The sequence below is a fragment of the Eubalaena glacialis genome, chromosome 15, assembly GCF_028564815.1.
Source record: "Eubalaena glacialis isolate mEubGla1 chromosome 15, mEubGla1.1.hap2.+ XY, whole genome shotgun sequence".
Taxonomy (NCBI): Eukaryota; Metazoa; Chordata; class Mammalia; order Artiodactyla; family Balaenidae; genus Eubalaena; species Eubalaena glacialis.
Window position 1 is genome coordinate 76,129,767 of NC_083730.1, and position 25,084 is coordinate 76,154,850.

Below are 25,084 nucleotides of genomic sequence, written 5' to 3' on the forward strand. Positions count from 1 at the left end.
ATCCTGCTTGATGTTTCGTGAACATTCAAGAAGGGTTTGTTGAATGAGCGAGCTCACATGAGCCTCAGGACAATCCACACGAGAGGGATTGTCATGGTTTGTGTTCCTATAGAAGCAGCCCCCTGCAAGTTGTTTTAGGAGGTGATCCCCAGAGGAGCTGGTGTGGGGAGGAGAAGTGAGTCAGGAAGGGAAGCAGGTGATGAAGGTGTGGGCACCTGAGGCTCGTTCTCACTGGAGACCCCTGGGGAGCAGCACAGGTCACCTCTGGGTGGTCCTGTCCAAGGGGCAGGGGACCTGGAGTATTTGTTTCCTAGTTCCCCTCTGTCCTTGCCTGAGGCTGTGTCTGGGGTTTTTACCATTCAGACTCCTCTAACCTGGCTGGGGCCATGCTCAGTGGTGGAGAGGAAAATCCTCACGCAGCATTGGCATGTACTTGAGTGGTGGGCAGGGCACCCACAACATCCGCTGCAGGTATGCTCACCTTGTTCAGATGGAAAAAACTGAGGCTCAGAGAGCTTCAGTAACTTATCCCAAGTCACAAAGCACCAAGTGGCGTAGCCAGTGTTTGCACCCAGGTCTAGCCTGATACCCGAGCTTTCAGTGGAATGAGAGATCATGAAGGTGGGGAAGAAATCTGAGGCATGGAGTCAGCCCTCGGGAAACTTTTGATCTCTGTGCGGAGGCGGGACATGGTGATTGACGGCCAGGAAAGGATGTGGTGCAGAGTGAGGCGCTGGAGAAGAGGCCCAGGGAGACGTCCCGGAGGAGGCCCTGGCCTGAGCCCACCCTTGAGGGATGGATATGAATTCGGATGGGCTGATTAAGGGAGGTGAGGGCATTCTTGGTAGGAGCACAGCATGGGCAAAGGTTCAGAGGTGGGAAAAAAAACGGCATGCCCTGGGGCCAGTGTGGAAACTGACTATGGGCCCCTCCCTGTCACCCCCCATCCAACCTAGAAAGGGATGTTGTGGAAATTAAGCGATAGGAGAATTCACCTAAGGTTCAGGGCGCGTAAGTGGTGGAAGCAGACTTTGAACCCACGTCTCTTCCAATGACCATATTCAGGCTTGCGTTGGAATCTGCGCTCTGCCGCTCACCGGCTCAGCTGTGTGCAGAGCAGGCACTTGGCCTCCCCGAGCCTCAGTTTCCCCCTCTCCGGAGTTAGGAGTTAACGGGGATTCCTTCCTTGAGGCGCTGCGACCAGGCGGAGAGGAGATAAAGTGCCCAGCATGGGCCGGGCAGGCAGCGGGCTCCGCAGATGCGCCTCCGGGAAGGGTTTCGCCTCCCCCCCGCCCCCCCACCCAGCTCCAGGCTGTTGTTATGGGGAAGCGAGAGAGGGAAGAGGCCGTGGAAATGTGACACTGCATCTGTGTGCCAGCGCCTGGCTGAGGGGCCCGCCGGCAGCAGGAGACTCGGGGCCTCGTGGAGGGGCCACCCCAGCCCAGCCTTGGACGCCCGCCCGGGGTGCCGGGGCCCCAGGAGCGCTCATTGTCAGGGGATCTGTTTTCTCACAAAGGGGACTGGGAAGCCTTGGAACAGCTCCCGTTTCTCTTCTCTGCTGCCCAAAGATCTTTGGTTCTTGACCTTTAAAAAATAAATAAGAGCAAAACAGAAGTAAAAAATGTTGGTTGTTGAAAATTCAAACCTTACAAGAGTGTATAACTTGTATAGAAAAATGTCCCCCCGGACCCCTTTCCTTTCCTGTCCCCCAGATGCAGCCACTGTTACGGTTTTTGATCTCCTTGGAGACTTGCCCACACTCCAGAGTGGCTTACCCATCGTATATGTATTGATTTATAATTGTTGTATTTTTCTTATTGCAAAAGTAGTGAATGCTTGGGCACAATTTAAAATATTATTGAAACATATGGTTTAGGATGGAAAGCTCCCCCAAATGAGGACCCTCTGGTGCACTGGGACCCTCCCCTCCAGGCCTGTTGGTGGTTCTCGGCCATGGGCAGCTTTGCTCCCAGGGCGCATTTGGCCAAGTTTGAGACATTTTTTGTTGTCGTAACCAGGGAAGAGTTTGCTCCTGGCATCTACTGGGTGGAGACCGGGGGTGCTCCACAACATCCTACAGCACAGCCCCCAATACAGAGAATCATGGAGCCCCAAATGTATGTAGATCTGAGGCTGGGGCACCCTGGCCCAGACACAGATAGGTAAATGCATACTGTTCTGTGGAAACATGGCAGCATTCTTCAGAAAATCTCACAACTTGCTTTGTTTTTTCTGTTGTGTATTTAAAATTTTTTTAAATTTTTTTGTAAAATTTTTAAAGATTACTTTCCATTTACAGTTATTACAAAATATTGGCTACATTCCCCATGTTATACAATACATCCTTGAGCCTATTTACACCCAATAGTTTGTACCTCCCCCCCGCCTCACGCTTACGTTGCCCCTTCCCCCAATGCCCCACTGGTAACCATTAGTTTGTTCTCTATATCTGTGAGTCTCCTTCTTTTTTATTATATTCACTAGTTTGTTGTATTTTTTAGATTCCACATATAAGTGATACCATACAGTATGTGTCTTTCTCTCTCTGACTTATTTCACTTAGCATAATGCCCTCCAAATCCATCCATGCTGCTGCAAATGGCAAAATTTCGTTCTTTTTAATGGCCGAGTAATATTCCAGTGTGTGTGTGGTACACACACACACATATACACACACACGCACACCCCATCTTCCTTACCCATTCATCTGTTGATGGACATTTACATTCCATACCTTGGCAATTATAAATAATGCTGCTGTGATCATTGGGGTGCATGGATCTTTCTGAGTTAATGTTTTTGTTTTTTTCAGATATATACCCAGATAACTTGCTTTTAAAACTTTAACAGTAAAAAAAAAGTGCATGTATAATCACCTTATTATTTTTAATGATTGCAAAGTATTTCATTATGTGACTGAGCCCAAGCTTTTCTTATCCAGACTTTTGTGGATGGACATTTGGGTTGATTTGAGTTCTAGGGCTTCATTGAGCATCTTGAGGTGCATCTCTGCTTCCTTGGGTGAAGATTTCTTGATTGACAGCCAATTCTGCTCATGTGCCCCACATGGGGTGTGATTGCAATTAAAGTTATTCCTCCCTCCCTCCCTCCTCTCTTCCCTTCGTTCTCACTCTTTCTTTCTTTTTCACTTAACATTTATCAGAACTTTGTCCCAGGCCCAATTATAGTATTTCATTTCATCAAATGATTTATTTTCGTTTCAGGAGAGAATATTTTCACATGGCTCCAAAAATACTTATAAAGTAAAAATTCCCCCAGACCTCTCATTCTCCATCCTCCCGTTCCTCCTCATCCCGTAATCATATTCTTTTCTGCCCAAATTCTTTTAGAGTTTCTTTCCGAAAATACAAGCAAATGTGAATACGTAAGTCTTGTTTTTCCTTCCCTTTTCCGTAAAAGAGAGCGTTCTCTAAGAGTGGTTGAAACTTTGGTTGCCTATGGGTAAGTCCTAAAAGACAGCAGTCCAGGGGCTTCCCCCCAGACCAATTTGGCTGAAGTCTCTGGGGTGGGGCCTGACTTTGTCAGTTTTAGAAGCTCCCCTGGGGATTCTTGGGTGGAGGGTCAATGCTGAACCCACAGATCTGCTACCTGCCGTTTTTTTGTTTTTTGTTTTTTGTTTTTGTATAAAGCCTCTTCGAGGACTTTTGCATTCAGCCCGCAGACAGCGAGCGTCCTCATTGTTTTTAACTGCTGCATAGTAGAGGTGGATGATATTTCCCACCTTTTACTATTTACAAACCACGTACGTGCAGGTGTATCTGTGGGTTCAGAATGGCGATTGCCCTTCCACGGGGGAAGGGGGCTGTGGTTTTGCAGGACTGCCAGCGTGCCATGCAGTGGAGCTGTACCAGTTCACATCCTCCCCAGTGATGACAGGGCCCCGTCTCCCCTCAGCCTTGCCAGCCGGCTGGGTTATCAAACTTTTGGAGCTCATGCTCCCAATGAGTGCCCTCCATCCTGTCACTTGTGCGTGAGGCCATTTGTATTTCCTTCGTATAACCTGCTGGCTTAAGTTCCGCCACTTTTCTTTTGGAAAAAGAATTCTTCATTAGGAAGATGAACACTTTGTACTTTCATGATTTGACTTCTTCCTGGAAACAGCCCTGGACTGCAAATGGGGCAGACCTGGCATTGGGCAGACCTAGCTTTGTGACTTACCAGCTGTGTGGCTCTGGGCACCTTGCCAGACCTCTCTGAGCCTCAGTTTCCTCACCTGTAGAATGGGAATCCTGCTTGCCTCATGGACTTGCTGGAGATTTATCACAAAGTAACATATAGTCAAGTGCCTGGCCCAGGGCCTGATGTGGAGAAGGTTTGTGGAAGTCAGAGGGATGCACTTAGGGTCAACCTTCATCTCTTCACACATTGCATAAGTGTACGAATCTGGTGTCAGGCCCTGTTCTGGGCACCAGGGTTGCTGGGAGGGCCCAGTCCACTGTATCAGGCTGTGCCGTCCAATACGGCAGCCACTAGCCACGTGTGGTTCTTTCAATTTAAATTAGTTAAAATTAAGTAAGATCCAAAATTCAGTTTCTTCGTCACACTGGACACATCCAAATGCTCAAAAGCCACAAGTGGCCCATGGCCATGGTATTGCTCAGCCCAGATGGAGAACCTCGCCATAATCACAGAGTGTTCTAGCAGACAGCGCTGGTCCAGATGGGCAAGCAGAGTGAGTGAGTGGGATCATTCAGAGAGTGGTAAGTCCTGGGGAGATAGAGTAACCTCCCTGTCTCCCCCTTTCTCTAAGGGGCGGTCTCATGGGAAGGAACTTGACAGATGCCATGTGAGTGATGGGAGCACCCCAGGCAGGCCGGGATCTGCGGGGAAGAGGCAGAAGCAGTGAGTGAAGATGCCCCAGCATGGGGATGAGCTGGTCCTGGGGATGCTGGAGGGACCCCAGTGGGCCCTGGGATGCTGGCCAGAGCTGAGCTGGAGAGGTGAGGAGGGGCCAGAGCGTAAGGGAGCTAGCAAAGGGTTCTGAGCTGCTGCCACCATCTGTGTCTCAGAGAGACCCCTGGCTGCCCTCTGGGTGAGGGTGGAAGCAGGGAGGCCCGTAAGGAGGCTGCCGTGGTCCTCAGACAGGTGACAGGGCTTGCACCAGGGTGGTGGCAGTGGAGGGGTTAGCAGCATTTTTTGAGGAGGTGGTAACAGCTTTACTGAGATATAAATTCATGGCCCATGCAATTCACCCATTTAAAGTGTACAGTTAATTCAGTGGCTTTTAGTATATTCACAGAGTTCTGCAACCATCATCACATTCAATTTTAAAATATCTTCTTCATCCCCCAGAAAGCCCTGTACCCACTGACCAGTCACTTCCTGTTCTCCTAATACCCTCCAGGCCCAGGCAACCATTCATCTACTTTCTGTCTCTATAGATTTGCCTATTCTGGACATTTCATATAAATGAAATCACACGAAGTGGTCCTTTGTGACTGACCTCTTTCACTTAGCATAATGTTTTCAAGGTCCGTCCGTATTGTAGCATATATTAGTAGTTCATTCCTTTTTATGGCCGAATAATATTCTGCAGTATAGATGCACCCCATTTTATTTATCCATTCATTGGTGATGGGCGTTTGGGTTGTTTCCACTCTTCAGCTATTATGGAGGAAGGTGCTTTGAACATTCATGCACAAGTTTTTGTATGCTTTCATTTCTTTGGCTATATACCTGGGAGTGGCATTGCTGGGTTATATGGTAATAACTCCAGGTTTCACCTTCGAGGGGCTGTCAGACTGTTTTCCAAAGCAGCTGCACCATTTTGCATTCCCACCAGCAGTGTATGAGGGTTCTAATTTTTCTGCATCCTAGCCAACATTTGCTATCATCTGTCTTTCTGATTCTAGCCATCCCAGTGAGTGTGAAGTGATATCTCATGGTGTTTTTTTTTTAATTGAGATATAATTGACATGTAATGTTATATCAGTTTCTGATGTACAACATGATGATTCAGTATTTGTATATATTGCAAAATGATCATTGTGGTTTTGATTTGCATTTCCTGTTGAGCATCTTTTAACGTGCTTATTGGCCATTTGTGTACCTTTCTGGAGTAATGTCTATTCAGATCCTTTGTCCATTTTTAAATTCGTTTGTTATTTTATTATTGAGCTGTAATTATTCTTTGTACATTCTGGATACAAGTGCCTTATGAGACATAATGATTTGCAGGAATGTTCTCCCATTCTGTGGGTTGTCTTTTCACTTTTTTAAAATTAATTAATTAATTAATTAACTTCTGGCTGCGTTGGGTCTTGTTGCTGCGCATGGGCTTTCTCTAGTGTGGCGAGCAGGGGCTACCCTTCTTTGCGGTGTGCGGGCTTCTCATTTCGATGGCTTCTCTTCTTGCGGAGCACAGGCTCTTGGCGTGCGGGCTTCAGTAGTTGTGGCACGCGGGCTCAGTAGTTGTGGTGCACAGGCTTTGTTGCTCCGCGGCACGTGGGATCTTCCCGGACCAGGGATCGAACCTGTGTCGGCTGCATTGGCAGGCGGATTCCCAACCACTGCGCCACCAGGGAAGTCCCACTTTTCACTTTCTTAATGGTGCCCTTTGAAGCATCAAAGTCTTTCATTTTGATGTAGTCTAGTTTTCTTTTGTTGCTTGAGCTTCTGGTGTCCTATCTAAGAAACTCTTGCCTAATCCATGAAGGTCATGAAGATATAAGCCTATATTTTCTTCTAAGAGTTTTCTTCTTTTGGCTCTGACGTTTAGGTCTTTGATCTATTTTGAGTCGATTTTCGTATATGATGTGAGGTTTGCAGCATGTTTTCAAGGCAGTGTCAGCTTTGTTGATGGGATGGAGAGAAAGAGGAGACAGAGGGTGACCCGAGGGTCTTGGCCTACCCAGCTGGTGACGGGGACAAGGTGGGGAGGAGCGATTGGAGGGGAGGAATGGAGAGGCCTGTTTTGGGCACATGAGGTCTCAGACCAGCGTGAGCAGTGACTATAGATGGTAAGTGGGCAATGGGATCTGCAAGTCTGGAGTCCCAACACAGAGAGACAGAATCCGGACTCGTCCGTGTGTACACGGGATTTATTTAAGCCATGGGGTGTGATAAGAAACCCCAAGGGAGTGATGTAGAAGAGGAGGCTGCGTGGCTGGCCTGGGTCACACTTTCACATGTCCCTCTGAGATGCAGGGAGCCTGAGAAGGAATAGCCAGGGAGGTCAGAGGAGAACCAGAGAGCCTCATAAGGCATCAAAAAAGAGACTGTGAGGCAAGGGATCAGAAATCCAGCCATGCTCTTCACTCACGCTGTGTGTTCTTAAGCAGATGCCTTCCCTCTCTGGGCAGGGACAGTGTGAGGTATGTAAAATCCACATTCTAGAGTCCCGTGTTTACTGGCTTGTGACTATCCCCTTATATATAAAAATAACAGGATTCATACCAGCACACCTACTCCATTGTATTCATGTACCATTTCTCTGTATATGTGCACATGTGTTTGGATGCATGGAAGGATGTCTAAAATGAGGTCACCAAAAGTTGCCAGTGGCAGTGATGAGGCAGGCTAACATTTACGGAGCGCTCCCCACCTGCCAGGCATGGGGGAGACTAAGATGAAGCCAACCAGGCACCCAGGTCTCACGCACGTCTGCCCCCTGGTGGCAGCACTGAGTCACACGCTTTCCACGGGCTGGTCCATCCCTGAACTGAGGACGATTATTAGGGGTCTTTCCCCACATGGTCAAGGCTCAGAGAGGTTAAGGCACACAGCTGAGGTAACACAGTTACTAAGTGGCTGAGGCTGGGCTGAACCCAGACCTGCTGATCCTACATATTACCCCCGTTCATTGAGGTGGACCACCTGCCATGGGATGGTGCGGGGGGGGGGGGGGGGGGGGGGGGATGGAGCATCTGGCACTTTAATTTTCTTCTTTGCCCTTTTAGGTCAGAATGGCCTCTCTCGGTGTGACATATTCTTCCTGCAAATAGGGAAGCCCCAGTAAAGTCCTTTTCTTGTGTCCTGTGCCTCAGGTGCCACCGGGGAGGGAGGATGCCCTTCAGGACAATGAGCCGCTGCTCCAGCAGGTGATCCCTGTGGCCGCGGGCCCCCGGAGAAGCCACAGCTTCTGCAAGGACAAGAGGAGCGGGCCCTTCGTGGTGAGTGGTGCTGGCGTGGCCAGAGTGGACGTAGTTGGGAATGTCCCAGGCTGGCCCCAGGGCCTGAGGGGGGCAGGGACGGGCAGGTGACTGTCTGGGAGCCTGGTGCTGTCTGGCTGTGCCATGGTTCATGACGTGGAGGATGTTTGGTGGCTCTGCTGGGGAAGCCTTCTCCTCTCGTGGGTTTTTGGCCCCTTGTGGAGGGGTAGCCCCTGCTGCTTGGCGTGGAGCGGTTAGGAGAACACGTGCTGAGGTCTGAGAGCCCTGGGTTCGAATCCCAGCACTGTCTCCTCCTCTCAGCCTCTTTGAGCAATTTTTATTAATTTCTCTGCACCTCAGTTTGTTCACCGGGAGAACAGGGCTGTGATTCCTGCTTCTTTTGCGCCGCTGGGAGGATGGAGTAGGATTGCGTGGGGCCCAGCACATGGTAATTCAGACAGTGATCGATAGTGTGGTGACGACAGGAGGAAGGCGGGGTTAAGCTGCTTCTGGAGCCGGATCGCCTGGGTTCACATCCTAGCTCTGCATGCAGATGGGCGTCCGGCCTCAGTTTCCTCATCTGTAAAATGGGGGTAGTAATAGCATCTACTTCACAGGGCTGATGTGGGGTTCAGATAAGATAATTCGAGAAGTGTTTAGCTTGGTCCCGGGTACACGGTAAACACTTTAATAAGTGTTACATTACCATTATTATTATCGTTGTTGTTGTTGTTATTATTCTTGTTTTCGAGTGTCCTTTTGGCTGTCACTGAGCTCTGTCTTCTCAGCCAGCACTTCCTCCCTCTCAGCCTGTTTCCTCACTTGTGGAAGCAAGTAGGTAAATGAGGTGGCGGGACCCCAGGGGAGCCCCCTTCCCTGGAGCCTCAGTGTCCCCAGCTGGGCTCCAGGGCTTCACCACGTCTGAATTTCCGTGATTTTCTTTTCTGGTTTTTTTTTTTTTTTTCACTTTTGCTCCATGATCCTTGGAGATCTGCTGAGCTCTGCATTTCCTCCTGAAGTCCCTCCCGGGCCCTGGGCCTTGCGTGGGGACATCTGAGATAAGCCTTTTTTAATGAGGCAACACCAGCTCTGTGCCTGAGGTCATTCTGAGTGCAAGGCTGCATGCATTTCAGTGGTTATCTGTGCCCGGTCTCACGTCTCTGAGACGTGGGCTCCTGCAGCATTGAAGCCAGAGGTCCATTCCTTCTAGCTTTATGGCCACGGGCAAGAGACTTCACTTCCCTGAACCTTGGTCTCCTCCTCTGTAAAATGGGTGAAGACGCCGCCCCTGGCAGGCTTCTTGCCGAGACATGATGGGAGAGTTAAAAGGCCTGACTGTGGGGCTGGGGGTGACAGCTCCCATGCAGGGACTCAGACGTCGGCTGAGAAGCCCTGGAAAATTCCTCAAGTGTCCAGATCTCAGCCACCGATTTCTTTCTCACCCTTGTCTCCACTCCCTCTCAGGCACTGACCCAGCTTATCTGATTGTGTGTGTGTGTGTGTATGTTTGTGAGAGAGAGAGAGAGAGAAGACAAAGGCCATGGAGCGAAGAGCATTCAAACCCTGTCTTTTTACAGTCTCTGCTTGCCGGCCCCTCCCCTTTCTCCCTCTGTCACTGAGGAGCCTTTGTCCATGGAGTCGTCAGGTGGCTCCCTCCTTCTGGCCCCCAAGGCCCCTGCCCCATTGCTGCCTGCTTGATCACCTCTACCCCGGAGGTGGACGGGTTGGGGTACTGAGCCTGAGCAAGACAGAGCTGGGGCCCCAGACCTCGGTTCCCTGCTTTCAGGACTGACACCTGCAATTCCAGGTAGTGGCCACCAGGGGGTGGTGGTGTTCAGCTCACTTTCTGATGGCTCCAAAAGCCTGTCTGGGGGGACCTCAGCATTGGGGCTCTGGAGACTGAAAGAAGTAGGTTCAAGTTCTGGCTCTGGCACTCTGTGACCTCAGGCAAGTGGCTTGATGGACCCCACTGAGCCTCAGTTTTTGCTTCTGTAAAATGAGGCTGGTCCCAAGTGGCCTCCAGAGTATTTTTGTGAGCAGTAAATGAGGTCACTCAGCCGTCAGGAAAGTAAATTCCCAGTTAATGCCTTGGCTGCGGGGATCACTGTTCCCGCTTTCCTTTTCCTCTCCTTCTCTTCCACCTCCCTTGCCCCCTCCTCCTCCTCCTCCTCCTCCTAACTCCCCGTCCTCCTGTCGTCTCCCTTTTTCTCTCCTAGTCCAACTCTCTCATTATGAATGGGGAAACTGAGGCCCCGAGAGAGGGCCTGACGTAGGCAGGGCAACCCTGCAGGTGAGGCCTGGGGTCCTGAGCCCTTGGCCCTGCCAGCTGCCCCTACCCCTCTGGAGGTAGGAGGTGGTCAGTCCTGCATTTTATACTCTGTGGTACGTTTGGGGATTCATTCACTAGTGGATAAACGCCATCTACCGTTACTCGTGTCACTGTTTTGATTGATGACTTTGTACTGTTGACTTCCGATTGAGATTCAGGTTCATCTCCCTTTTTTGAGTCTGTGCTCCAGGCCTTGTCAGTCCCCACTCCCCACTCATGTTAGGGAATATGAATCCCATTTTGCAGAGGAGGAAACCAAGTCTCAGAGAGGTTAAGCCACTTGCCCAAGGCCACACAGTCAGCAAGCGGGGAGCTGGAATGCATACTGGGCCTGTTTCACCTCCAGCCTTGGCCCTGGGCCCCTTCTGCCTCAGGCCTGTGCTTTTGGCCTGGGACCACCCTGCCAGCCCCTCTCTCCCCTTGGGCCTGCAGTGCTTGGTGCATCTCTCACAAGGAAACAAGACAGCCAACCAAGCCCCAGGGCTGAGAATATGATATTTGTCCAGCACAGGGTTGGCCACCCTCCGAAGGGTGCCTGGGACCCACTGGGGCTGATGCCCTGCTGATCTGCAGAGCCCCACCCACCTCCAGCTGGTCAGACCCTGAGCATGAGGTCAGACCGGTCCCACCCGGCCGCTTCATAGAGGCGGCAAACGAGTGAGTTTAGCACTCGGGGCCTCTCTTTTTTTCCTCTGTAAAGTGGTGGATTGCAGGAATAACAGTGCCCACCACAGTGCCCACCACAGTGCCCACCACAGTGCTTACTGGGTGTCGTAGATACTAGTTTATCCCCATTTTACAGGTGGGAAAACTGAGGCTCAGAGCCAGTAAGTGCCTCTCTCAAGGTCTGAGTCTACCTCATCGTGTGGTAGGAGGATGGGGCTGAAATGAGATGATGCTTATAAAGCACTGATGGAGAGTAACTGCCTGATAAATGTTACTGTGTTTTGGTTTTGGCTTTTTTAAAATAAATTTATTTATTTATTTTTGGCTGCGTTGGGTCTTTGTTGCTGCACGCGGGCTTTCTCTAGTTGCGGGGAGCGGGGGCTACTCTTCGTTGCGGTGCGCGGGCTTCTCATTGCGGTGGCTTCTCTTGTGGAGCACGGGCTCTAGGGCGCGCAGGCTTCAGTAGTTGTGGCACACAGGCTCAGTAGTTGTGGCTCGTGGGCTCTAGAGTGCAGGCTCAGTAGTTGCGGCGCACGGGCTTAGTTGCTCCGTGGCATGTGGGATCTTCCCGGACCAGGGCTCGAACCCGTGTCCCCCGCTTTGGCAGGCGGATTCTTAACCACTGCGCCACCAGGGAAGTCCCACTGTGTTGTTAATTATGATTTGCTGTCAGCTGTTTTTTTCCTCTACATTCTCTCGAAGAGCTGCTCATGGAACGGGAAGTTGTCCCCTCTCTTAGGAGTTTTTTTTGCCGTTGAGGAAACGGAGGGCAGGGGAGGGGCCGTGTTCTGTCCGGGGTCCCACGGCAGCCGGGCTGGGCTGGGACTGGAGTTCTGAGTCCCTGGCCGGTGCTCTCTGCTCTCCCTGCTCCCCTGCTCCTTTCAGGGCCATCCTTAGGACCTCCGGTCTGTGTGGCAGGTCCTAGTCCTGCGCCCAGCCTCCTCCCTCCCCCATCCAGGGGTGGTGGTGGATGGGCACACCCTCTTTTCCTCGTAAAGTGAGCCTTTGGCTTGCACTCGTGCTGGGATTGTAAAACACGGTGACTCAGTCGTGGACCACGACCTTGGGTCATAGTTCACCCCAGAGGCCCCTCCCGTGACCGTGAAGGCACAGATTCACTGGCTCTGGGGGTTCCCTGCGATGTGGCAGATGGGCCTCTGGTAACCTCAAGAATGTTCTCCCAAATCCCCAAACCCGTCAGTCAGCATTTGGTGGCTCATCTAGTGATGAGTTCACCCCCTCGTGGGCCTACTTTGTGCCAGGCCCTGAGTGAGGGGGCCCTGGAGAGTCTCTCACTCAGTTTCCTGGGGTCCACAGTCCAGGCGGGCCTGGAGGTGGCCCGGGAGGGCGTAGTTAGGTGAAGGCGGGCACTCAGGAAGTAGGGACAACGCATGCAAAGGCATGGAGGTGAGGTGAAGAGAGAGGCGTGTCTGGGGATCAGTGACCAGCCCAGTTGGGCTAAGATGGAACATTTCGGGGGTTCAGTCTTTATTTTGACAAATATTTATCTGCATGTTATGAATAAGACACAGGCAGATAAGAAGGTAAGTAAATAACTGCCATGGGTTCTAACAGCTCCGGTTCACTGAGCCCTTACTGTGTGTGCCAGGCGCCCTGTTGCGTGCTTCACCTGCATTCCCTCATTCAATTTGCTCATGGTTCCAAGTTTCCCCCAAGATTAGGGAGTATATCTCTCCATCTGGGGAGGTCTCACAGAGGAGGGACAATTGTTTTAAGTCTTCAAAGATGAACAAGCGTTTGCCAGATGGGTGTGGTCTGGGAAGAAGTGGTTTGCCCCTGGTGGAGGGAGCAGCTTGGGCCAGGGTTGGAGGGTGTGAAACTGTTCTATTCCTGAGTGTCATGCAGGGTCCAGGAGATGGCCTGGAAGTCATTCCTGGACACCCCTCCAGTGTGTGTTTTAATCCTGAGTTCAGACTTTTCCCACACCTCCTGCTGATGAACCAGTGGTTCTTACTTTTGAGCAGTGGCACACCTCCTGGCAACTCTGTCATCATGCCGTCATCTTTGGACAAGGATCGGCCAGGGCAATCCCTGAAGCTTTGAAAGCATTTGAACCTGATAACTTTATTTTTTTCCTTTTTATGATTTCTCTCTTCTTTTAAAAAAATTTTTATTGGAGTATAGTTGATTTACAATGTTGTGTTAGTTTCAGGTGTACAGAATAGTGAATCAGTTATACATATACATATATCCACTCTGAGCCTGATAACTTTATTATAACGACTGGAGAATGGGAGCACATTGTTTTGAATTCTAATGACAAGAATAGTAATTCTTGTGAATGCGATCAACTTGAGATAAGAGGGAACTCTTGATGTGGCCCCAAAATGGAGACATCAGTGGTCCTGGTTAGAGGTTCTCTTTGAATTTCAGTTGGTTGACTGGGCTGTCAAAAGAGAAGGAAATAAAAGCAAAATGGAAAACCATATATGAACTGCTAGAAAGAACTCATCAAAGATTGTGCTTAAAAAACAAGTTGTACGTAAAGATATGATGGCTTTTTATTTGCTGGGGATGTGAATTCTCCTCCCCATACTGTGTTGCTTGGTGTTCCCACATATGAGGTTGGGCCTGTGTCCACGTCTTGCTGAACTGTACCAGGAACGTGGCTCACTGGCTTAATTGAAAGGCCTAATTTGCCTCACGCAGCAAGATATCTGGAGGTGGGCAGCGGCTGACTTAAGTCAGCACCTCTGAGAGTCTCTTGGGCTTTCCCTCCTGCTTCGTACCTCATGGTCCCAAGGTGGCTGCCACTTTTCCAGCCACTCAGTCCACTTTCAGGTGGGAAGAAGTGGGAAGCCAGAGGTGCCATGTCAGCTGAGTTTGCAAGAAAGCAACAGCTCTCCCTGGAGCACCCTCCCAGAGGGCAGTAATGGGTCACACGGCCACTGCTAGCAGCAAGAGGATCTGGAAAAGTCAGTGTTCCACGCTGGAAGTTGGCCACATTGGAAATGGCCATTGGTCATTCAGATAGCATTGTCGGGAATTCCATGGTGGTCCAGTGGTCGGGACTCCGCACTTCCACTGCAGGGGGCATGGGTTCAATCTCTGGTTGGGGAACTAGGATCCTGCAAGCCGCGTGGTGCAGCCAAAACAACAACGACAACAAAAACCAAATAGCATGGTTTAGTACAGTCTGGCTTCCTTATCAAGGAAGCCTTGGGCCTCCAAACCAGGATACAGGACAAGAGAGAAAATCTACCCAGCATCTGTGTGCTGTGATGTGAGATGTGTGCTGGGCACTGGGCTTCAGGGATTGGAGGACACAATCCCCGCCCTCCATGGCCCCCAGTCTGCTGGGGAGCAGGCCTCAGGGAAGGGAAGGAAGGCTGAGGTGGAAGGAACAGGCCGAGTGGGAGCCGGCCCAGCGGCCAGAGTGAGTCCTTCTGCCTGGGTGAGTCCGGATGATGGGCCAGCTCTAGGAGCGTGATGTGGAGCTGAGTGGTGAGGATCTGGACAGCAAGCTGGGCTCTTAGGAGGCCCAGGAATCCTCTGACAGGTGGCTAATTTCATTTGTTAATTGCTTCTTGTCTTTCACTGTTGAGTCCAAAGGGCTGGAGAAGAATGGAGTAATTTATATCTCAGCTGATTAAAGTTCCTTTCTGGATTAAAACCAGCCAGACCAGAAAGCTTTTGTTTCCTAGGTCTTAAAATGCAAATGACCAGTTGTGCCTGAGATTTTGTATTGGGAGGATTTTGTATTTATTCATTTACCCAGTTCTCTCTCCACCCACTCACTCATCTACCCTCCCAGCCATCTACCTACCCATCCATCCATCCTCTACCCAGTTATTAATTCATGCAAAGCTCTACAGATATAAAGATGAACAAGTTAACTTGTCTTCAAATTGCTCACATTCCTAGACTGTAAACCCAGGATGGTACAAACTAGTTATTTGTTGATTTAGTCACTCACTCATTCATTCAACAGAAATGTATGAGTACCTGCTATGTGTCATGTGCTGTTTTGGGCCCATCAGGTACAGCAGTGAACAAGACGTGTGGTTCCTGCTCCCTGGAACTAATACTCTGGTGTTGGGTGGGACAATGTGGGGTTTTCCAGGAGCTTCGAGGGGGTTAGCTGGGGAGTGGTGGGGATGAGCCCGTTGACTAGACCCAGCTGAGAAGGACCCTCAGGGTTAGAGTAAGGGGCGTGGTGTTCGCCGGCCAGAGGCTTGGAAGAGCCAAGGGAAGTTAGGACCGGGGTTAGAGAAGGTCAGAGGAGCGCCTTGGAGCTTGGGGCGCCCTCTAGTGGCCTTTGCAGAGAAGGGTTGGAGAGGGTAAACTGGAAGCTCGGAGACCGGTTAGGAGGCTGTTGGAACAATTTGGGCAAGACGATTAAAAAAAAAAAAAAATTACTGTGGTTAAATACACATAACGTAAAATTTACCATTTTAACCATTTTAAGCTTACTATACATCTATAATAATGTATGTCATTAGATACATTCTCAGTGTTGTGTAACCATCACCACCATCCATCTTCAGAGCTTTTCTCATCATCCTGAACAGAAAGTCTGTCTGTGCCGTGAAACACTAACTCCCCCCTCCCCGTCTCCCACAGCCCCCGGTAACCTCTACTCTACTTTCTGTCTCTATGAATTTGCCCTTTCTGGGTACTTCATATAAATGGAATCACACAATGTGTATCCTTTTGTGTTTGGCTTGTTTTATTTATTTATTTGTCCATGGTGTAGCACGTGTCAGCACTCCACTCCTTTTTATGGCTGAATAATATTCCCTCGTATGTACAGAACACATTTTGTTTGTCCGTTCTTCTGTGGATGGACACTTGGGTTGTGTCCACCTTTTGACTATTGTGAATAATGCTACTAGGAACATTGGTGTGCAAGTATCTGTCTGAGTCCCTGCTATCCGTTATTTTGAGTCTATACCGGAGAGTGGAATTGCTCAAAAAACTATGGTAATTCTACGTTTAACTTTTTGAGGGTTCACCACAGTGGCTTCACCAATTTACATTGTCACCAGCAATAATGCACAAGGGTTCTAATTTCTCCACATCTTCACCAACACTTGTTATTTTCTGTGTTTTTTAAAAAAATACTGTCCATCCTAATGGGTGTGAAGTGGTATCTCCTTGTGGATTTGATTTGCATTCCCCTAACAACTAATGATATTGAATATCTTTTCTTGTGCTTCTTGGCTAGTTGTGTATCTTCTTTGCCCATTTTTGAATCGGATTGATATGTGTGTATATATATATATATACACACACACACACACACATTTGTATATTCTGGATATTCATCTCTTATCAGATACATGATCTGCAAATACTTTCTCCCAGTCTGTGGATTGTTTTTTCATTCTCTTAGTAGTGTTCTTTGATGCATGAAGGTTTTCAATTTTGATTACATCTAATTTATCTACTACTTTTTCTTTTGTTGCGTAGAAAATAATTTTTAAAATTTGTGTTATAATATGCATACCAAAAACAATTTTGTAGTTGAAGTGTAATATGTATCTTAAGCCAGAGAGCCTGGGTTTGAATCTTAACTCTGCTACTTCTCAGCCATGTGACCTTGTGTGGGTTAATATCTCTGTGCCTCTGTTTCCCCATCTGTAAAAGAGGGATAATAATAGAGCCAACTTGTTAGAAATGAACTGAGTTTAGATGAATTAATGTCAGGAGGCACTGTGAACAGTGGTTGACACCTAGTAGGTGTTTTTTAAGTGTTTGCTGTTATTACCATGACTGTATATCATATATTGAGTTTCTACATGGCAGTCCCTGCGCTGAGTGCTGTACAAACGTTATTCCACTATCCCATTGAATCCTCTCAAACCCCAAGAGGTTGTCCCCATGTTGTAGATGAGGAACCTGAGGCCTGGACCCTTACACTTTGTTGAGTGCCATATCCTGGCCTTTTTCCCCTGAGTGACCCCACTGTATCCTGAGGTGCTAGGAAGATGCCCATTTTAGAGATGCTGAACTTGAGGCTCAGAGAGGGGAGGTGACTGGCCCAAGGGCACACAGCAAAGGAATCGCAACACCTGGATTGATTCTTGGGCTGTGGACTCACCCCTTGCGGCCGGGGAGGGGTGAGGGCGTTTTGCGGGGACAGGGGAGTCCTGTTGGGCTGAATTCTGTTTCAGTTGTGCCACTGGAACTCCCGGGGTTCTGTGGGTTCCCGGGCACCTGCTTCGCTTGCGCAGCCTCCCTACTGGGGCCGGGCGGGCAGCTTGCGGGCGCTGGGAGGAGATCCTGGGACCTGTTCACCTTGTCCACGTGTTAACCCATTCCGTGCCACGGCACACTGCCGCCATTGCATAGGTGAGGAAGCAGAGGCCCAGAGTGCAGAGGATGATCTCGTCCTTTTGTTTCACCTCCTTGAGAAAGTATGTGCCCTTGCGTGAGAATGATGCTAATACTAGAATAATCTTGACTCTCATTTCTTTTTTTTTTTTTTTGTAAGAAAGTAAATCATTAACGAACATACACTTTCAACTGCTAACAGTCACAATTACTTGCTTCAGCTGTACAGGCGATTGAGACACAGCACCCTGGCAGGGTTGCTGGGGCCACACGATTTCTGCTTCCAGGGTGCACACAAGTGCTCTTGTGTATATGTACACACACACACACACACACACACACACACACACCCCTGCGGGAACCCCGAATAAGCCCCACTTGACCCGGATTCTCATCTAACCTTGTTCAGCTGCCACTCTCTGGCTTCGGACACCTCGCTGAGCTTTATTTCCCTCATCTGTGAAATGGGGTGAAGCCCACTCCGTGCCCCTCACAGGCTGTCATGAGTGGATGAGAAAGACATTGGTAAATTGCCAAGTTGGACTTAGTGGTCCAGGGCCCAGGCAGAGTTCAGAGTTCATTCCAGAAACGTTTGCTGAGCACCAACCCCACGCTGGAGAAAAGCCAGGTTCACATCGGTTCCTGGAGGATAAAATCCCATCGCACTCAGGCTCCAGTTCGTGGGCACAAAGGGCCTAAAGGACTGTGTGTGGTTTGGCCCCTGGCCACCCACGTGACCTCTGCTCCCATCACTCAATCTCCACTCACCCCACTCAAGCCACACTGGCCTCCAGAATGTTCCCTTCACACGCGGGCGTGTTTCCACCCAGGGCCTTAGCACACAGGCTGTTTGCTGTCCTCCAGATTCCCTCCTGACTTCCCTCCTCTCAGGGCATCTCCCAGCTCAGTGTCACTGCTCAGCGGGGCCTTCCCTGATGCCACGTCTCTAGAAGGACCCCAGACACCTGTGTCACATGCAGTGTCCCCCCGTCACCCCGTGTCTTCCTCCCCCATCAGAGTGGAGGCTCTGAGAGGCAGGGAACACCCAGCACGGTCCCTGGCACATAGTAGGCATGCAGCGCGAGGGTTTACTCCACTTCTGGTATACTCACAAACTTGTGCATCCATCAAGCAATCAATTTTAGAAGATTTTCATTACCCCCCAAAGAAACCAAGCACCCCTTAGCAGTCAATCCCCGGGCCCCTCCTTGATACAATTTATCGACCTCCTAGGATGTGCCAGGCACCGTGTTCGGTTCATTCTCACGGTGACCCTATGAGGTGGGAACTATTCTTGTTCCCATTTTCCAGTTGGCAAAGCTGGGGCCCAGAGAGGTGAGGTCACTTGCCCACATCATGAAGCCAGGAGGTGGCAGAGCTGGGATTTGAACCCACACGGAGCTTGTGCTTGGAGGATCTAACACACGAATTTGATGTTTCCCAAACCCTAGTCATTCTCATGTATCACTCCGAACATTTTTCATTTTCATGAACCACCTGGACTAATACGTAGTTAATGTTTTTCTTGAACTTGGCTCACTTTTCAAAATGTAACAGCTTTATCAAGATGTAATTCACATGACATACAATTCACTCATTTAAAGGGTAGAATTCAGTGGTTTTTAATATGTGCAGCCATCACCACAGTCACCTCTAGAATGTGTTCCTCACCCAAAAAGAAAGCCGTACCCATTAGCTGCCATCCCCAGTCGGTCCCCAGCCCTAGGCAAACCCTTTCCTGTTTTCTGTCTCTAAGAATTGCCTGTTCTAGGTACCTTGTATAAATGGAATCACACAATATCTGTCCTTTTGGGTCAGTCTTATTTTACTCAGCGTAGTGTTTTCTAGGTCCATCCGGGCCATGGATGGATACGGCGTTCCTTTTTACGGCTAGATAGTACTCTGTCATGTCAACATACCACACTTTGATTATCTGTACTTCGATTGATGGACATTTGGTGTGTTTCCACTTTTTGGCACTCCCCTCATTTTTACAGTCCCCTTGTACCGGTTTCATTTCTTCACTATTCTAACCTCTGTCTGCACTTACTATTTATTTGGTTTCTGATCTCCTGTCTCCCTACCGCAAACAAGAATTGCAGGATTTCCGGGCTCTTGACTCCTTTGTTCAGCGCCATGTTGAATGAATGAGTGAGCAAGTGAGCCAGAGGGTGAGTCAGCAGCTGAGCAGGGAGGACAGATAGGCATGTGCACAGCTAACCGGCCCGGTGAGAGAAACAATGCTCGGACGCCCTTGACTTGGTTGTGGGGAAGCCAGAAGGGCTCGAGGTACAGTGAAACTGGGTCTTGGCAGTGTGTAGAAGTCAGCCAGGTAGAGAGAGGCAGGAAGGGCGACCCAGGCAGAGGGCTGAGCCTGAGCAGTGGCCGGGGGGCTTGACCTCTTTTGCCTGTAAAACAGATTTGTTGTCCTTGCCACACTCCTGGGAGGGGACCCCTGTGCTCGCAGGGTGGCCTTGTCACCGAGCAGAGAGGAGGGCTTGGAGCAACGCGGAGAATTTAGTCAGGGGGGTGGGACAGCGCTCCGAGGACCCCATTCCTTCCATCTCAGAAACCCCCTGACTGGTGATCCCTAAGTGCCGGCCTCAGATAGATGCATTCAGGGCTTCTGAATCCAGATTTGTGGGCGGTGTTCCTCGAGATCCTGTATCAGGGGCTACCCTCAGAAGCCAGGCCAGGCAGGGATGGGAATTTAATGACAAACAGGGTAGAGGGCGGGGGCCCTCCCAGGGTGGTCCTGCCCAGAGTGGCTGGACCGCCCAATGTTCCAGGCAAAACTGATGACGGGGATTTGATCTCATTGTGAAATCTCACTGTCTTTATACATTGGAGAAAAAAAATTTTTTTAACCACACCCAGCCACCTTCAGTTAACACAGACGGTATTGGCAGTCTCGATTCACATATGATCTTGCTGAATCTTTGCCACAGTTCATGGGGAAACAGAGGCTTGGGAAAGTGAGCAGGTGCCACTGGCGGGCTCGGTCCAGGGATGTCAGACTCTTTTGGAAGCCTCCACCTTCAAGGGGCATCAGAAATGCCCTGAGTGTACTCCAGGGGGGGTCTTGCTACAGTTTCTGTCCTCTCCCCCACCCATCCTCCTCCCAGATTAAAAGAAAGCACCAGCTTCCTGATGCAGTGTTCACAAGTGACCACCAGAGGGCAGGATGGGGGCGATCTAAATGCTTTCAACATTTTGCTTTATTAGTAGTTTTTAACCCCTTTTGCACTAGGGCCTTCATTCTAAAACCGAAAAAGCCAAGTCTTCCACGGCCATTTAGATTTTTATTTTAACGCTTGTCACTGATTTTGGAGCATGTGTCACTCAGCTTGAGTCCCCATCAGGTCTCTTGTCAGTTTTGATTTTGCAAGCCAGTCAGGGCTGCTGGGCTGAAGTTGGGACATTCATCTGCAGCCCTCACAGCCCTGGCCACCCCAGTTTGTTTTCACTGCTGTTGTTTCTCTTTTGAATAAATTATTTTTTGGGGAAAAAAAGTTTCCCCGAAGTTTTATTTCTAAAAGAGGTGTGTGTGTGTGTGGGGGGGGGGTTGTATGTGTCCAGGGGGTGGGTAGCCCATAATGAGAGCCCTATGAATATAGAAATGGCATTTCTGACCTAAGAAGATGTATTTCCAGAGATGCTAAATCCTCTACTTGAAGACAGCGTCTCCTGAGAAGAGGAACGTTCGGTCGTATCTCAAGCCTCGGCTCCATGCCACTTCCTCTAAGAAGCCCTCCTGGGTTGCACCCTTTCCTGTGCACTCCAGGCCCTTCAGCCTCCAGTGCCATAATTTATTCCCAGGTGCTTCCCTCCTGTAGACCCTGAGCTCCTAGAGGGCAAGAACCTGGCCTCCCTCAGTCTCACGCGATGTCCCTACCACCTCACACTTCATCCTCAAGGCTTTCAGTGAGCGAGCACTTGAAATCTGCTAGGCACTCTTCTGACCCCACCTCACCTCATCCCCCAGCTTCCCTGTGAGGGAAGAAATTATTATTGTTGCCGTTGTGGTCGTTGTTATCTTTTTCACCGACCTCGTTTTACATCAGAAGGAACCAAGGCACAGAGAGGAGAAGCAGGTTGTCCAGGATGACACCATTTGGCAGGATCAGAGCTGGGATTCGAACCCAGGCCCATCTGAGTGCAAATCCCTGCTCCTGGCAGCTTTGTGCCCCAGCATAGTAGCATCACTGCAGGTACTCAAGCAGGGCTCACTAAGTTAGCAGGGAGGGCTCTCTGGCTGGGGTCTAGGTGCATATGCAGCCCCGCACACGCCTGCCTGGGGCTCTTCCTGCTGCTGCCCCCCACCTCCCTCGGTCCTTTGCAAGCTGCCTCCTCTTCCTCCTGCTCTGGCTTCTCCTCCTCTTTCTTCTTTCTTCTCCTCCTTCTCCAAAAGCTTATTAAGGTAGAATCTACATTCTATAAAATTCACTCGTTTTTTAAGCGTACAATGTAATCATTTTCAGTAAATTTACAAAGTTGCACAACCATCACCACTGCCTAATACCAGAACCTTCTCGTCACCCCATTAAGAAACCCCGTACCCGTTAGGCCCTGGCAGCCACCGACCTACTTCTGTGTCCATCATTTCGCCGTTTCTGGACATTTCCCACCATGAGGTCTTCCCCCCTGGTTTCTCTCCCTGAGCACGGTGGTTTTGGTGCAGCCAGAGTGCTTCCGCCCTTTATGTTGGCCTGGCTCCCTCTCAGTGCTGGTGTCTTCCCTGTCCCTCCCTTCCCTGTCTGCCCCTCCTCACAGTAGAGAGAACCCAGGGGTCAGGCTGGGTGAAAGCGGATGAAAAATGTTCTGGTTTGGTTTTTTTTTCGGGGGTGTGTTTTAAGTGATTTCCAACGTCCTGCAGTTGATAACGCCCTGTGGGTTGGCCGTGCCTTGGTGGGATGGGCTCAGAGTGCCTTGTTTGGGGTAGATAACCCCCTATCCTGCAGGGCTGACCCCAGCTTGGACCCCTCCTTGTTGCCCTGCCATCCAGGGCGGCTGAACTTGATATACCACTAGTCGGTTATGGCCAAGGTGATTTGAGCCCTGACTGAGAGCTCCAGGCTCTGAGCAGTTTATTACACATATTTCTTAATTTCCTCCTCCCAGCGACCCCGTGGGACAGGCACTGTCGTCATCCCTATTTTACATAGAGCTGGGGCACAGAGAGGTTAAACAACCAGCCCGATATCACAAAGCTGTCTAGTGCTGGGACGAAGATTCGAACCCAGGCAGTCTGCCTCCAGCATCCACACCCTTGTCTTGCACCCCGGCTGCCTCTGTGAGACTAGCCATCCCCTCCCTGGGTCTCAATTTCCCCTCCGGACAGTCTTCTGCTCTGTCTGTGCCCTGACCCTTCAGGGGATTGTCAACTCCTGGAAGATGGGGACATGTGTATGGCTTCTGTGGGTCCCTTTTGGTGGCTGAGGAGCCGCCATGCACACAGTAGGTCTGCCTTCTGTGTGTCATGGATTCCCAGATCTAGCTGTGATCTCCTTGTCAGCAGGAGAATTGGGAACCCTCTGCCTTTCAGGAAGCGGTTACAGAGCACCTGAGTGCTGGGCTGTGTGCCAGGCCCTGGGACCTCCTTGCCTGTGGGGAGCTCACAGCCCTGCGGGGAGGACGGGCTCTCATCACGAGAAGCACCTTCATATACTCTAAGAGGAGGCCCAGTGACTCAGGCTTGCTTGCTCAGAGGGCTTCCTGTGGACGTGCTGCTTGCACTGGCCTTGAGCGATGGTTGCATTTCCACAAATAGAAAGGGCATTCCCGGTGGAGGGCCCTGCCTGAGCAAAGGCTGGGAGGCTGAGGGTCCATACACGGTTGAGGAATGGGTGTCACTGTGATGGTACGTGGAGGCTGTACAGCTAAGGGCACTGAAAGACCAGCCAAGGCTGTGGGGTGCAGGGAATGTGGCAGGACCAGTGGCCCATGTCCTCATGCAGGAATGCAGACTCTTGGGCCAGGCCAGCCTGCTTTTCTAGGGACGACGACGGAAATCTGCATTGCTACCCACCGTTCTTCTGATGCTTTTAAGTGTTAGCAACTCGTTCAAATAAAACAAAATAGTGTGCCTACCTCTCCCTGCCCTCCGCCCCCCAAAAAAACCTGACAGAAACAGAGTCACTCCTGGGGGCTACCCGTTTTCATCCCTGTTTTCCTTCGTGAACGCAGATGTTGATTTTTAACAGCCTCCCATCTTTTTTATAGGTGAGAGATTTCTGCTCAAGACTAAGCCCTCTCAGTAGGTCGACATGGTTGCTTGTACGTTCAGTCTTTTCTGGAATGAATGAAGGACCTTAATAAGGATTGCCCGAGGACCTACTGTGGCCGGGTGTCATCTTGGGACGTGGGGAGCCAGGCTGACCAAGGTGGGGGCCCCTGGGGAACTGACCTTTGAGGAGGGATGGAAGGAGGAATCACCGGGATGCAGAGTGTTCCTCCAGAAGAGGCGTCGTGGGGCCCTGTGTCTGGGGGCCACCCTGAGCCTGGGATGGAGGCTGCTGGAGGGGGCAGGTTGGTTAGCTCTTAAGCCAGAGACCCTGGCATGAATAGGAGCGAACTAGGTGGAGAGGAAGGGGAGTGTGTTTGTTTTCCGGGGCTGCCGTAATGAATCACCACGCGCTTTGTGGCTCAGAAACAGTAGATACTTATTCTCTCTCCGTTCTGGAGGCCAGAGCCTGAGGTTAAGGTGTCGGCAGGGCCACGCTCCCTCCAGGGATTCTAGGGGAGGATCCTTCCTTGCCTCTTCCTGCTTTGGGGGCCCGAGGTGTTCTTTAGCTTGTGGCCATACCCCTCCAGTCTCTGCCTCCGTCCTCATGTGGCGTCCTCCCCGGAGGTTGCGTTTTCTCTTCTGGACACTTGCTGGATTTAGGGCCATCCAGGGTAATCCAGAATAATCTCATCTCAAGATCCTTAATTTATTAATAATTACATCTGCAAAGACCTTTTTCCAGATAAAGTCACATTTACAGGTTCTGGGCGGACATACCTTTTGGGGGGGCCACCATCCCACCCACTACAGGGAGGAAGACTTTTTCCGACTGAGGAATAGCATGAGCAAAGGCCCTGCGGTCGCCTGGCGCACCCGATTGGGGTGGGGCAGGTGTGGGGTCAAATGGTAAAAGGTGAGCAGGGGTCTGGGGTGGGAGGGATGGGGAGCCAGGGGAGGCATCCACGGTGTGTGTGGGGTGCCTTTGTCACCACTGTGCATGCAGGTGGTTCCCCTGGCCAGGTGAGAAGGATTCTACAGGGCAGGGTGGGACCAGCCCAGCTGACCAGAAGGCGATAGCCCTGACTAGGTAGGGGTCGCTTTGGGCCTGGAGTGGAGGTGCGGCAGGGGGCCCCCTGCTCCTGGGAGTGTGACCTGGTGACTGTGGCCACCTCCAGGCTGAGAAAGCGGGACTCTGAGGTGGGGGGGGGGGGCGTCTCCATCACTGGTGCCTGGTGTCGGGGCTCAGCTCTGTCTCCACCTGGGACTTGGCAGGTCTGACTTTTTCACTTTTCTTTTTATCCTTAGCACCCCTGCCCTGTCTCCTGTCTTTCTGCCTCCACCCCACCCCCTTCCCTGCTCCCAACCCACTGCCCTGCTCTCTTTGTCTCCTCGCGGTCTCTGACTTTCTTCGGGTTCATCTCTTTTCCTGCCTGTGTGTGTGTCTCCATCCCCCTC

The 25,084-nt window shown here is 50.6% G+C and overlaps 1 protein-coding gene across 2 annotated transcripts in view; it reads left to right on the top strand.

Moving 5' to 3' along the window:
- The window catches only part of KIAA1671 (KIAA1671 ortholog), a 186,065-nt gene that overhangs the window by 66,294 nt on the left and 94,687 nt on the right, over nucleotides 1-25,084 (top strand). For both annotated transcript variants that reach the window (XM_061170488.1, XM_061170489.1), the window contains exon 6: nucleotides 8,007-8,132. In XM_061170488.1, the coding sequence (XP_061026471.1) occupies nucleotides 8,007-8,132 (126 nt within the window). The remainder of the gene's footprint in view (nucleotides 1-8,006; nucleotides 8,133-25,084) is intronic.